This window comes from Schistocerca piceifrons, chromosome 2 (assembly GCF_021461385.2).
Source record: "Schistocerca piceifrons isolate TAMUIC-IGC-003096 chromosome 2, iqSchPice1.1, whole genome shotgun sequence".
Lineage (NCBI taxonomy): Eukaryota > Metazoa > Arthropoda > Insecta > Orthoptera > Acrididae > Schistocerca > Schistocerca piceifrons.
Window position 1 is genome coordinate 198,895,697 of NC_060139.1, and position 13,283 is coordinate 198,908,979.

At 40.0% G+C, this 13,283-nt stretch overlaps 1 protein-coding gene across 1 annotated transcript in view; it reads left to right on the plus strand.

Moving 5' to 3' along the window:
* The window catches only part of LOC124775250 (sialin-like), a 223,527-nt gene that overhangs the window by 200,403 nt on the left and 9,841 nt on the right, over positions 1-13,283 (plus strand). Inside the window, exon 9 of the mRNA XM_047250087.1 lies at positions 5,852-5,937. Within this exon, the coding sequence (XP_047106043.1) occupies positions 5,852-5,937 (86 nt within the window). The remainder of the gene's footprint in view (positions 1-5,851; positions 5,938-13,283) is intronic.

Sequence of the window (13,283 nt, forward strand, 5' to 3'; positions counted from 1 at the left end):
TGTTGAATGTAACCTCCACCCATAATAATTCACAGGAACTATCCACTTCTATTTCACTACAGGATAAACTACTACTAACAGCGACAAACACGCCTCGCTGGTTGCATGTAATCTGTCCTTTCTAAACACCGTCTGTGCCTTTGTAAAAATTTCGGCAGAATTTATCTCTGGCTTCAGCCAGCTTTCCGTACCTATAACGATTTCGGCTTTGGTGTTTTCTATCATCGTTTGAAGCTCCGGTACTTTATCAACACAGCTTCGACAGTTTACAATTACCATACCGACTGCTGCTTGGTCCCCGCATGTTCTGACTTTGCCCTCCACCCTTTGAGGCTGTTATCCTTTCTGTACTTGCCCGAGGCCATCTAACCTTAAAAACCGCCCAGTCCACGCCACACAATCCCTGCTACCCGTGTAGCTGCCTGTTGGGTGTAGTGGACTTCTGACCTATCCCGCGGAACCCGAAACCCCTCCACCCTATGGCGCAAGTTGAGGAATCTGCAGCCCATACGGTCGCGAAACCGTCGATTCAGACTCTCCACTCGGCTCTGGACCGAAAGTCCTGTCGACGATGCTGCAGTTGGTGAGCTCTGCTTTATCAGTGTAAGATGGAAGATCTTTCATAATAGCAAAAACAGAAGAGGTCACACAATTGAACCCTGTGGAATGTGCTCCCAGTCAGAAGAAACTTCATCATGAGAGGTGCATGGGCTAACATAAAATCTTCCCTCCTATCAGTAAAATGTGAAGTGAACTAGTGACTCATCTTAACACACTCTTGTAAAAGAAGGGAAAACAGGAGGAAGACCAAAGCCATGAGTTGCAAGTGCGGAATTCCTAGCTAATATAAGCTGGGGAGATGTCAGTTATTTTCTACACACATTTTTCTTTCTTTTCGCTTACAATTTATTGGCTGCAAATGAATTATGCAGAAGAATGTCATCACATAATAGAGAGAAAATTTATGTAAACTAAACTACATTTTTTTGTCTGCTTATGTGTGATACCTGTTTTTCTCAAAGACGTAGTTGCAGATGAAGTTTCATTACTAGTTTCCCAGAGTGCATCCATAGCCAAAGTTTCAGGTAGTATTTACTTTCACGTTTTCTTTGCTTTAAGTATTCAGTTATCTGAATAACTTTCAGGAAACAATCATTTGATGATAAAGCATCACTGAATGTAGTGAAGCATGTCACAGGGTAGAGATTTCTACACCTACATCATACTCCGCCAGCCACCTAACGGTGTGTGGTGGAGTATACTTCTCGTACCACTAACTGATCCCACTTGCCCTGTTCCACTCACGAATGACACATGGGAAGAATAATTGTAGGTAACCCTTTGCATTGGCTCTAATTTCTCGAATTTTCTCGTCATGATCATTTCTTAGAATGTATATGGGACGAAGTAATACGTTGTGTGACTTCCCAGAAAGTGTGGTCTCGAAATTTCAATAGTAAACCTCTCCGTGATGCATAACGCCTCTCTCGTAACGTCTGCCACTGGAGTTTGTTGAGCGTCTCTGTAACGCTCTCGCACCGACTAAAGGATCCCGTGACGAAACCAACCGCTATTTGTTGGATCTTCTCTATCGGTCCTAACTTGTACGGGCCCCATATTGATGAATAATATTCAAGATGCGGGCGAACAACGGCCTTCTAAGCCACTTCCTTCGTGAATGAGGCACACTTGCTTCAGATTCTTCCTATGACTGACACTCTGTCACCCACATTTCCTACAATTTGTTTTGTATGGTCATTCCACTTAAGGTCGCTCTGAATAGTTACTCCTTAATATTTTACGGTAAATATTGCTTTTAGCAATTTGTCTGCAGTAGTATCGTTCTACTATGCTATCTTTATTTAAGTTCAGTGTCAACTGCCAGCGTCTGCATCATTCATCAATCCCCTGCAGGTCTTCCTGCAAATCGATATTGTCTTCTGCCATTGCTACACTCTTATAGACACCATATCATCAGCAAACAGTCTTCAGAAGCTTCTGACGTTTATAACAGATCATTTACATACGTTGAAAACAATTACGGTCCTATAACCCAGCCACAAATCTGCCCCATACTCGGTAAGCACGAATTTTATTCACTATTCAGTGCAGGCCAATGTCAAATATCTTCCTGAAGTCAAGAAACACGGCATCAACCCTAATGCAGAATGCAAAATGTAGTTTATTTGTCTCATGATGTACAGTTACAAAGCAAGATTTTTGTACTGGAGACACATCAAGTTACTTGAAAAAAAAAAACTGTTATAATAATTAACATATTTAAGAAGGCATTTCTGAATTTTTAGACATGAATAATTTAACAAGAACATATATAACACTTATGGTTATTTTGCAGCTTGCAATACATTTTATACAATATATTAACAATTTATTATATAGTACATAATCTTTATTGTTTCTTTTCTTTTCAAATTGCCAAATTGTCCTTTATGAATTCTTTAAGTCTGTGTTAGCATTTTTCCACTAGTGTATTAAATAACAATCTTTTTAGTGGGTCCAACTCCATCTTTAACAGATTTGAGTTATTTAATTTATTGTAAATTTTTAATCCCTTGTACAATGGTGTTTGAGTGTAAAGTTTTAAATTATGAGAGGGAAGTTTGAAACTGTGTCTGTGACAAGTACTGTAATTGTGGTTGAAATGAAAATTGTCAAGTGAGTTTGACTTTGATATATGAAAATAAAAATTTTGTAGATGTACAGAGAGGAGATGATTTGTATTTTTAATTTTTTAAATAATGGGCGACATGATGTTCTTGTTTGGACTAAACACATGTTTCTTATGATTCTCTTTTGAAGTGTAAGTAATCTCAGGCTGTTCACAGAATTTCCCCAGAAAATTATTCTGTATTTAATTACCATATAGTTTCAAACTAGCTGTGGTAGACTATCTCCCTGGCGTCCATAAAGGTAGAACCATATAAGACATTCATCACATAAGATAGGCTGTTTAGTTTGTTTGATAAGAAGTCTACATGTGCCTTCCAATTTAAATTTTTCTCAAGATTTAGACCTAGAAATTTTACATAACTTGTTTCAGTCACTTCCTGATAGCCATGCACTATTTTTATGGGAGATGCTGATGATGTTTTAGCACTGAACTACACTAATGATACTTTTGTGAGATTTAGTTTTAATCCATTTTGCTGAAACCATAATTCTAGGTGTCCCATTATATTTTCCATTGTATCATGAATTTGTTCTAAATTGTCATTTTCAATTAAAAGCGAGGTGTCATTTGCGAGTAAAATGGAGTGAACGTCAATGCTTAAAGGTAAATCATTTATGACAGCAGAAAATAATAAGGCCCTAAAATTGAGCCCTACATGTTCCTTGTACAAATCTTTTTCCAGTCCGACAATCTTTTTTTCCATTTGAATTTAGAGCTCTGTTGTCTACACCGCTATAGGTTTCAAGGAGGAAGAGAGCGAGTTGAGTTTCGCAAGATCTCTGTTTGTGGCATACATGTTGATTTTTATAGAGGAGATATTCATTCTCTGAAAACATCGTAATTTCTTAACGTAAAACATGTTCCATAATTCTACAACAGATTGATGTCAACAATATTGGCCTATATTTATGTGCATCTGTCCTACGACCATTCCTGAAAACGGGAATGACCTGCAAGTTTTTCCAATAGCTACGTACCCTTCATTAAGTCAGCGATCTATAATTAATTGCCGTTAGAAAGAGAGGAAGTTCTTCTGCATAATATTTACAGAATCTTACATGTCTCTCATTTGGTCCTGATGCCTTTCCACTGTTGAGCGATTGTAGTTGCTTTCCTGTTCCATGATCGGTTATCTCAGTGTCTGCCATTTAGAAATTCGTATGACGACTGAAAGGATGGACCTTGTTAAGATCTACTGTGCTGAAACAGTTCTGGATAACCGAATTCATTAGTTATGCATTCTCTCTGTTGTCGTCAGTTTCAGTGCCAGTTTAGTCACTGCGTGGATGAACAGAGGACTTCCAAATGCTTACTGGTTTTATATAAGAACAAAACCTTGTGCAATACACCATTGTGCAATATTTTAAGTAGTAAATGATACAGTCAGTAACTTTATTACGTTAATATATCATGTATCACACTGTCTGGTGATTTTAAATTCTTTGCTATATTTAGGATTAAACAAATTGAAAACTCAGAGAAAGTAAATATATTCATATTATTTGATGATCTCAACTACACTCCTGGAAATTGAAATAAGAACACCGTGAATTCATTGTCCCAGGAAGGGGAAACTTTATTGACACATTCCTGGGGTCAGATACATCACATGATCACACTGACAGAACCACAGGCACATAGACACAGGCAACAGAGCATGCACAATGTCGGCACTAGTACAGTGTATATCCACCTTTCGCAGCAATGCAGGCTGCTATTCTCCCATGGAGACGATCGTAGAGATGCTGGATGTAGTCCTGTGGAACGGCTTGCCATGCCATTTCAACCTGGCGCCTCAGTTGGACCAGCGTTCGTGCTGGACGTGCAGACCGCGTGAGACGACGCTTCATCCAGTCCCAAACATGCTCAATGGGGGACAGATCCAGAGATCTTGCTGGCCAGGGTAGTTGACTTACACCTTCTAGAGCACGTTGGGTGGCACGGGATACATGCGGACGTGCATTGTCCTGTTGGAACAGCAAGTTCCCTTGCCGGTCTCGGAATGGTAGAACGGTGGGTTCGATGACGGTTTGGATGTACCGTGCACTATTCAGTGTCCCCTCGACGATCACCAGTGGTGTACGGCCAGTGTAGGAGATCGCTCCCCACACCATGATGCCGGGTGCTGGCCCTGTGTGCCTCGGTCGTATGCAGTCCTGATTGTGGCGCTCACCTGCACGGCGCCAAACACGCATACGACCATCATTGGCACCAAGGCAGAAGCGACTCTCATCGCTGAAGACGACACGTCTCCATTCGTCCCTCCATTCACGCCTGTCGCGACACCACTGGAGGCGGGCTGCACGATGTTGGGGCGTGAGCAGAAGACGGCCTAACGGTGTGCGGGACCGTAGCCCAGCTTCATGGAGACGGTTGCGAATGGTTCTCGCCGATACCCCAGGAGCAACAGTGTCCCTAATTTGCTGGGAAGTGGCGGTGCGGTCCCCTACGGCACTGCGTAGGATCCTACGGTCTTGGGGTGCATCCGTGCGTCGCTGCGGTCCGGTCCCAGGTCGACGGGCACGTGCACCTTCCGCCGACCACTGGCGATAATATCGATGTACTGTGGAGACCTCACGCCCCACGTGTTGAGCAATTCGGTGGTACGTCCACCCGGCCTCCCGCATGCCCACTATACGCCCTCGCACAAAGTCCGTCAACTGCACATACGGTTCACGTCCACGCTGTCGCGGCATGCTACCAGTGTTAAAGACTGCGATGGAGCTCCGTATGCCATGGCAAACTGGCTGACACTGACTGCGGCGGTGCACAAATGCTGCGCAGCTAGCGCCATTCGACGGCCAACACCGCAGTTCCTGGTGTGTCCGCTGTGCCGTGCGTGTGATCATTGCTTGTACAGCCCTCTCGCAGTGTCCGGAGCAAGTATGGTGGGTCTGACACACCGGTGTCAATGTGTTCTTTTTTCCATTTCCAGGAGTGTATTTTATTATGTCAGAGAGCTTCACAACTGCTATTAAGACTCTTACATCTATGTTTTATGAGTATTACCAGTTGTTTTTTAAAAAAAAGTGTAAAACAGTAATTTTTGTTGAATAATTTATTCCGAATTTTGACAATTTGTCTCAAATATTGTGCAAGTCTCGTTCTTGTAATTGAAGTGTTCGCTACTGAAATTTTACTTTGTTCTTCTTCCATCAGGTGTACTAATGGGCATTGGTAATATGGTTTGTGTGACTCCAGGATTTTTATCTGCTGCTCTTGTTGGTGTTTTGACATACAAAAATGTAAGTTATACCATTCTTGCTAATATCTGATAACTTCAATTAGCTGATATTTAATGATACTTTTGAAACTTAAATTTTGCGATGCAGTAACCATGTGTCAATAGAGGAACCAGTGCCCAGAAATATCTTACACAATTTCCTGCTCAAGGCAAACATGCCGACAATGGAAAATGAAATTTGTTTATTTAACTACACAATACAAATGACTTAAAATAATATGTATAAATGTTGAATGTCCACATGCCTGACATGCTATTCATTCTTAAAGAAATTAGACCTTGTCCATTGTGGGTGAAATCTAATACTGATCACTCTGAAGAATTGAGAAAGACACGCACACATGCTCACACAATTTTTAACATTGTTATTTGTATTAAATGACTTTCTAAAACTGTGTGTCCACTCCTGCTATCAGTGATGGTACACATATAAATATTTTATTCGGCACTGAGAGGTGAAGAAATGAGTCACAGGAATGAAATGTAATAGTGATGAGATAAAGTAAACTTCACTTATTTTGAGGTCAATACATGTACTTTTTTAAAGACTTTGTTTAATGAAAGGAGCTTTTACACGAGGTGACAATAATTTTAAAACCTCTTAGTTGCCTTACTGTGACAGGAATTTAATATTGGCATATGCAAAAGTCAATGGGCAACAGATGCAATTGATAGTAGCGCCTTTTAGTGAATGTTTTCGCTGATGTGTAGCTACTAATATAAAAGTTGTAAAATTCATCTGAGGTTCTGGAAAATTACTGCACAATTACTACAAGATGTTGTTATTGTGATCTTCAGTCCACAGACTGCTTTGATGTAGCTCTCCATGCTATTCTATCCCCTGCAAGCATCTTCATCTCTGAGTAACTACTGCAACCTACATTCTTCCGAATCAGCTTAGTGTATTCATCTCTTGGTGTCCTACGATTTTTACCCTCCACCCTTCCCTCCAATACTAAATTCATGATCCTTTGATGCCTCAGAACGTGTTCTACCAACTGATCCCTTCTTCTAGTTAAGTTGAGGTGCAAATTCCTCATCTCCCTAAGTCTATTCAATACCTCCTCATTAGTTAATGATCTACCCATATAATCTTCAGCATTCTTCTGTGACACCACATTTCAGAATTTTCTTGTATAACCTATTTATCATCCATGTTTCACTTCCATACATGGCTACACTCCATACAAATACTTTCAGAGACGACTTCCTGACACTTAAATCTATACTCGATGTTAACAAATTCCTCTTCTTCAGAAACGCTTTCCTTGCCATTGCCAGTCTACATTTTATATCCTCTCTACTTCAACCATCATCAGTTATTTCGCTCTCCAAATAGCAAAACACCTTTACTACTGTAAGTGTCTCATTTCCTAACCTAATTCCCTCAGCATCACCCGACTTAATTCGACTACATCCCATTATCCTCGTTTTGCTTTTGTTGATGTTCATCTTATACCCTCCTTTCAAGACACTGTCCATTCCGTTCAACTGCTCTTCCAAGTCCTTTGCTGTCTCTGACATAATTACAATGTCATCGGCGAACCTCAAAGTTTTTATTTCTTCTCCATGGATTTTAATACCTACTCCGAATTTTTCTTTTGTTTCCTTTACTGCTTGCTCAATACACAGATTGAATAACATCGGGGAGAGGCTACAACCCTGTCTCACTCCCTTCTCAACCACTGCTTCCCTTTCATGTCCCTCGACTCTTATAACTGCCATCTGGTTTCTGTACAAATTGTAAATAGCCTTTCGCTCCCTGCATTTTATCCTTGCCACTTTTAGAATTTGAAACAGAGTATTCCAGTCAACATTGTCAAAAGCTTTCTCTAAGTCTACAAATGCTAGAAACGTAGATTTGCCTTTCCTTAACCTATTTTCTAAGATAAGTCATAGGGGCAGAATTGCCTTGCATGTTCCTACATTTCTACAGAATCCAACCTGATCTTCCCCGGGATCAGTTTCTGCCAGTTTTTCCATTCATCTGTAAAGTATTCGTGCTAGCATTTTGCAACCATGACTTGTTAAATTGAATTTTCACACCTGCCATCACCGGCTTTCTTTGGAGTTGAAATGAAGTAATCATATGTAAATATATGGCAGAGATCTTTCCATATTTTGTTTCATAATACTTACCTGAGTTAGTTACAGTGCACATCATTAGAGAGCTGTAGTATCAATGCTTATCGTTCGTGGTAACTATTATAAGTCTGGTTCTTCAACAACACAGATTTAATTAAGCACAAATTATTTATAAATAAATCACAGAAAGTAATAGTTCCTGACACTTCTGGAAATACACGAAACAAGAAACTTCTGAAGCTGGCTACCTCACGGCCAACACAGAACTGTGGAAGTTTTGTTGAATAATTCACACATGACAACAGGAGAGCTTGGCATGCAGGTTCAGCAAAGAAGAACTGTAGTATCAACCACACTCTCAGTGCACCCATGCGCTGTCATTTTGTTCACTGAAAACATAGTTATTGGGCGAACAGTGAATGAAGGCAGTACCACATTAGGCCGAGATGGAAGTCCATGTGCTAGCCAAATGTCAGTGGGAGATAAGAATGAAGCATGAAATGACAGTCCAGGCATGCGGAATCATCAAGAGTGGATACATCAGGGGGCTTGTTGTAAACAATGGCTGGTTGTGATAAGTGAGATAATGGTGGTTCATAGCAGCGCTTAAAACTGCTGGAGCTGTTTTTCAATGTGATATGGCGCCAGCGAATGTACCCTTCTGCACTACACCTAGAGATCTCATCAGATGATTGCATACTTATATCAACAAATCCATTAACGCATCCAGTGGGATTACAAGATAAGCCATATATGAATTTTGCATCTTGAATTCACTAATTGTGATATAATCGTAATAAACAGTTCAGTGAAAATTAAAGGACAGGTCCAAAATAATTCGTTTTATTGGTTACTTGTTTACAGTGAAAACGTTTGGTTGTCCGCGCAGTTCAACGTGAACAAGACATTGAAAATAAACCTAACGAATCAACGGAATGCATGGACCATGAGCTTCTAACTTCATGTGTTCTACATGATCACCTTAATGGCAAATTTCAGTAATATAGGATTAGACATGCGTAGAATTTCGCCTCTCCTGTCCTCTTGAGTTCTGCATAGCCAGTTGACCTTAAACACTATGAATTTTCCTATGGACTTACATGCAAGACTGTGGGTTCATTGTTCTAATGCTACATGATCTTGAACAGCTGCAGGGAGGGATCATCAAACACTTACATGATATACACCATGATCCTAGACAATGTCTTATGGCAGGTGTAAGAATACTTGATTGGTTTGTAGCACCAAATAGGGCAGCCACACTGAACACCTGTATAATTTGCTGAAAACTTGCAGCAATAGTTTATCTACAGATATATGTGTATTGTTTTTCTGTGACTTGGTACATTAGCATTTTGAAATCCTTGATGTTCTATAAAAAAACATTGTACTGAGTCAATGTCGACAGTAAGGAAGATATTTTACCAAGACCGTACTGGAAAGTCTTAGGTTGAGTACAAATAATGGAAGGAATTAAAAGAACCACATACCGCGTAGTTGCTGTCGAACAGTGACAGTATACTGCACACATGTTCGTGTGTGTGTGTGTGTGTGTGTGTGTGTGTGTGTGTGTGTGTGTTAAACAATGGTAAATGCTGGATAGAACAACGAAAATATGTGTGAGTTCTGTCATTTCTAATTTAGGAACTAATAAAGAAAACCAGAAAAGTAACCTATTTATAGTGCTAGCAGAGATTATGGAGAAAGGTTTGTCTAAGACATCATAAATATGCACAGGTTCCGTTTTGGATGACAACTTCATTTCAAATATTTCTCTGTCATATTTCCAAATCTTTTCAATGTTCTGCAGTGAATAGTGAGCTAAACGCAAACTGTAGAAGTTAAACACAGACAATCCACAATTTTCTCCATTTACTGTGACCAGTAAGCAGTTGTATCTAAGTATTTAAATTGAGGTTGAAGTCATTTTTTGTTAGCTCTTCTTTTTAAAGTTTTTGTGATAATGTAAAATTCTGCACACACATGAAGAATTATGTGTTGATAGGCAGTTTTTGACTGTGTGCATCAAGTGCTAAGCAACAAGAGGAAAATGAAAGTGATGAGAATTGTAACTAAGAAATCATACTCCCCCTCCACCCTTAAAGACACAATTTACTTAAACATGTACATGCATAATCATTCCCTGCAACTTGAGATCTGTGGATGTTACATTTGTTACTAATCAGTATTTCGCCTATTACCTTACCCTGAACTCAAACTGAACAACTAAACCACACCCACAACCATCACTTGTACTCTGAGATCAGAAATATGATGCTGAAATTCATTTTCATAACTCCCAGATCAGGGTTCTGCTGGCCATTTAACCTAAATACTGTGTTGTTTTCATTATATCACTGTATTTTCCAAATCCTTGCCACAAGGCTCATATACAAATCGAAGACAATACGAAAAACCTGTTCCATATATAACTACCTGTAAATCCATCATATTAATGATCACAGCCTATCTCAACAGGCACTTATGAAGGGAGTCATATCATTTACCATTTTTACTTCGATCACTGAGCATCTCTTATACTGTCATGAATACTAACCAACTCACCACTCATGTGAATGGCCACTATCAACCTACGATCAGAGTGGAGTTCTGTCATTTATGAGGGATATACACTACCCTCTGCACTCAAGTTGATGTCACTAGATGTTTCACAGATAATGCCATTAGGATCTTCAGCTACAAATGACATGTTCTATACCTCAAGCTCCACTAGTCCTCCTCCCTCTCCTATCTCTCCTCTTTCCTGCACTTCAAGCTGACCCTTATTTTTTCATCTTATTTCTCTTATCTCGCTCTATGCAGTCTTTGCAGGACAGGCAAGGAGCCAAAGTAAAGAATATATAGCACACTGGGTACTGATATACTTCCCCAGTTGCGTATGTTTATTACAACATTGGTAACCATGTTTCCAACAGGTTCCCAAATGGAATGTGTTCTGGGAGTAAGATTTGTTTCCTTCATCAGTCCTGTCATTAATCTTATTTATGATCCACACTTTATTTTGCAGATTGATGTTTTACATAGCTCTGGTAACATTTTCTCCATCTGCACTAATCGTATGTTAAATAGTCACTTGCGCCTATTTCACTTGGTACAACGGAAGTGAATAACATCTATGTGCTTGCATCCAATTGAGCTAGAATTGATCTGATTTTGCTTTCTTAATTATTACACTATATGGATATAGAGGGTCGGTAGTATTGTAGTGCATTATGCAATTCCTTTTAGAAAAAATTGTTCCATGTTTCATACTCTACAAGGAACTTTTTTGCAGCAGCTAACAACCTCTTTCGAAGTGTATAGTCAATGATATGTTTCTCTCCTTTGAATCTTATGTTATTTCTGTAAGTTTGATTTGGCAATGTCATTAAATTATTGTTTCTTAGTGAACATTAGTGAACCATGGTAGTCAATCATATTCTGGTTAGTAATTCTCATGTTATTGATAATGCGCACTAGATGAACACATTAGCGAAAGTAGGTGTTGCATATCTGAGTGACAGTTCTCCGGTATAAAGCGTACTCCTTACAGCACGCTTTCTGTTGTTTTTAGCCATTGTCAACTTTTAAATACACATGTATCACATATTAGAACTAAAACATTCACTTTATTCTACAAAATATTTGATTTATGTATGAAATAGAAGTAAACAGAATCTGTAAGCTGTGCAAAGAATATTGTTTAAGGGAAAAATGCAATCAAGCACATTCTATTCCACAAGATTTCGGGATTGCAGCCGGATCTCATCGACTTCTTTCCACGATATTTCGGCTGACAATCTTACAGCCATCTTCAGGCGAGTGTTTGACACTGGAGATTGCTAGTGCAAGTCGCTCTATTTATACGTAAAAGTGCCGCAAGACGCGCATGCGCAAGTTACCGTTGCATGCGCGCCACCTGTCGATTCCAAGGCCCTCTACAATATTACTGCATCTATGGAGCGCAAACGAATGCGTGAAACAAGTAAAACATGCACACAGACGTGTCCAAAACAATAAAATGCGAAATTTCAATATTAAAATTACTTGTCACTCGACATGTCAGAAGCCATAAAAAGTTTTCTTTTGGTTGATGTTAAAGTAATCAACGGGTCCCAGGCCTTATTCAACTGAAAGCCGCCATCACGATTGAGATTTTCCGCCAAACGTATTTCCACGGATTCCTTGACAACTGAATCCCAGAAGGATCTCGATGGGGGGAGAATAATCCATAGTATGTCCTGCGGAAATACGATGTTCGGCTATGGCCGACTAACTGGGCTGTAAAAGGCGAGTGAGGCGCTCATGTTCAACGCAGCGGTCGTGTACTGTGCGTGTGGCCTGACCAATGTAGGCTTTCCCACACTCGCAAGGTATTTTATAAATTCCAGCCTTCCATAATCCCAGATCATCCTTGGCTGAGCCCAGAAGAGCACGAGTCTTTGTAGGAGGCCGGAAGATTGCTTTCACACGATGTTTCTTTAAAATTCTGCCTACTTTCGATGAAATGTTCCCGACATATGGGAGAAATGCTCTGGACTTAAACACCTCCTTATCCTCTTGATCTTGTGGGTGGTCACGTTTTTTCATCCTTAAAGCAGTACTGACCTGATGTGCAGAATATCCATTATGTTGAAATACAGATTTCAAGTGCTCTAATTCATCTGCAAGGCTGTCTTTATCAGACACAACATGTGCCATATGCACTAACGTTCGATGGACGCACATAGTTTGTGACGGGTGATGACAGCTTGACGCCTGCAGGTACAGGTCCGTATGCGTGGGTTTTCGATAGACAGAATGCCCCAATGACCCATCCACCCTGCGATTAACCATGACGTCCAGAAATGGTAGGCAACCATCCTTTTCAACTTCCATCGTAAACTGAATGTTTGTGTGGATGGAATTCAGATGTTGTAAAAAGCGACTTGCACTAGCAGTCTCCAGTGTCAAACACTCGCCTGAAGATGGCTGTAAGATTGTCAGCCGAAATATCGTGGAAAGAAGTCGATGAGATCCGGCTGCAATCCAGAAATCTTGTGGAATATTCGATACGCCGGGAAAACTTCAAGAGTCACAAGCACATTCTAAATTAATGGGCTGGACTATATAATTCATATTAGCCCTTTCGGTCATGAATTATTTATTTCAAAATGGTTCAAATGGCTCTGAGCACTATGGGACTTAACTTCTGATGTTATCAGTCCCCTAGAACTTAGAACTACTTAAACCTAACTAACCTCAGGACACCACACACATCCA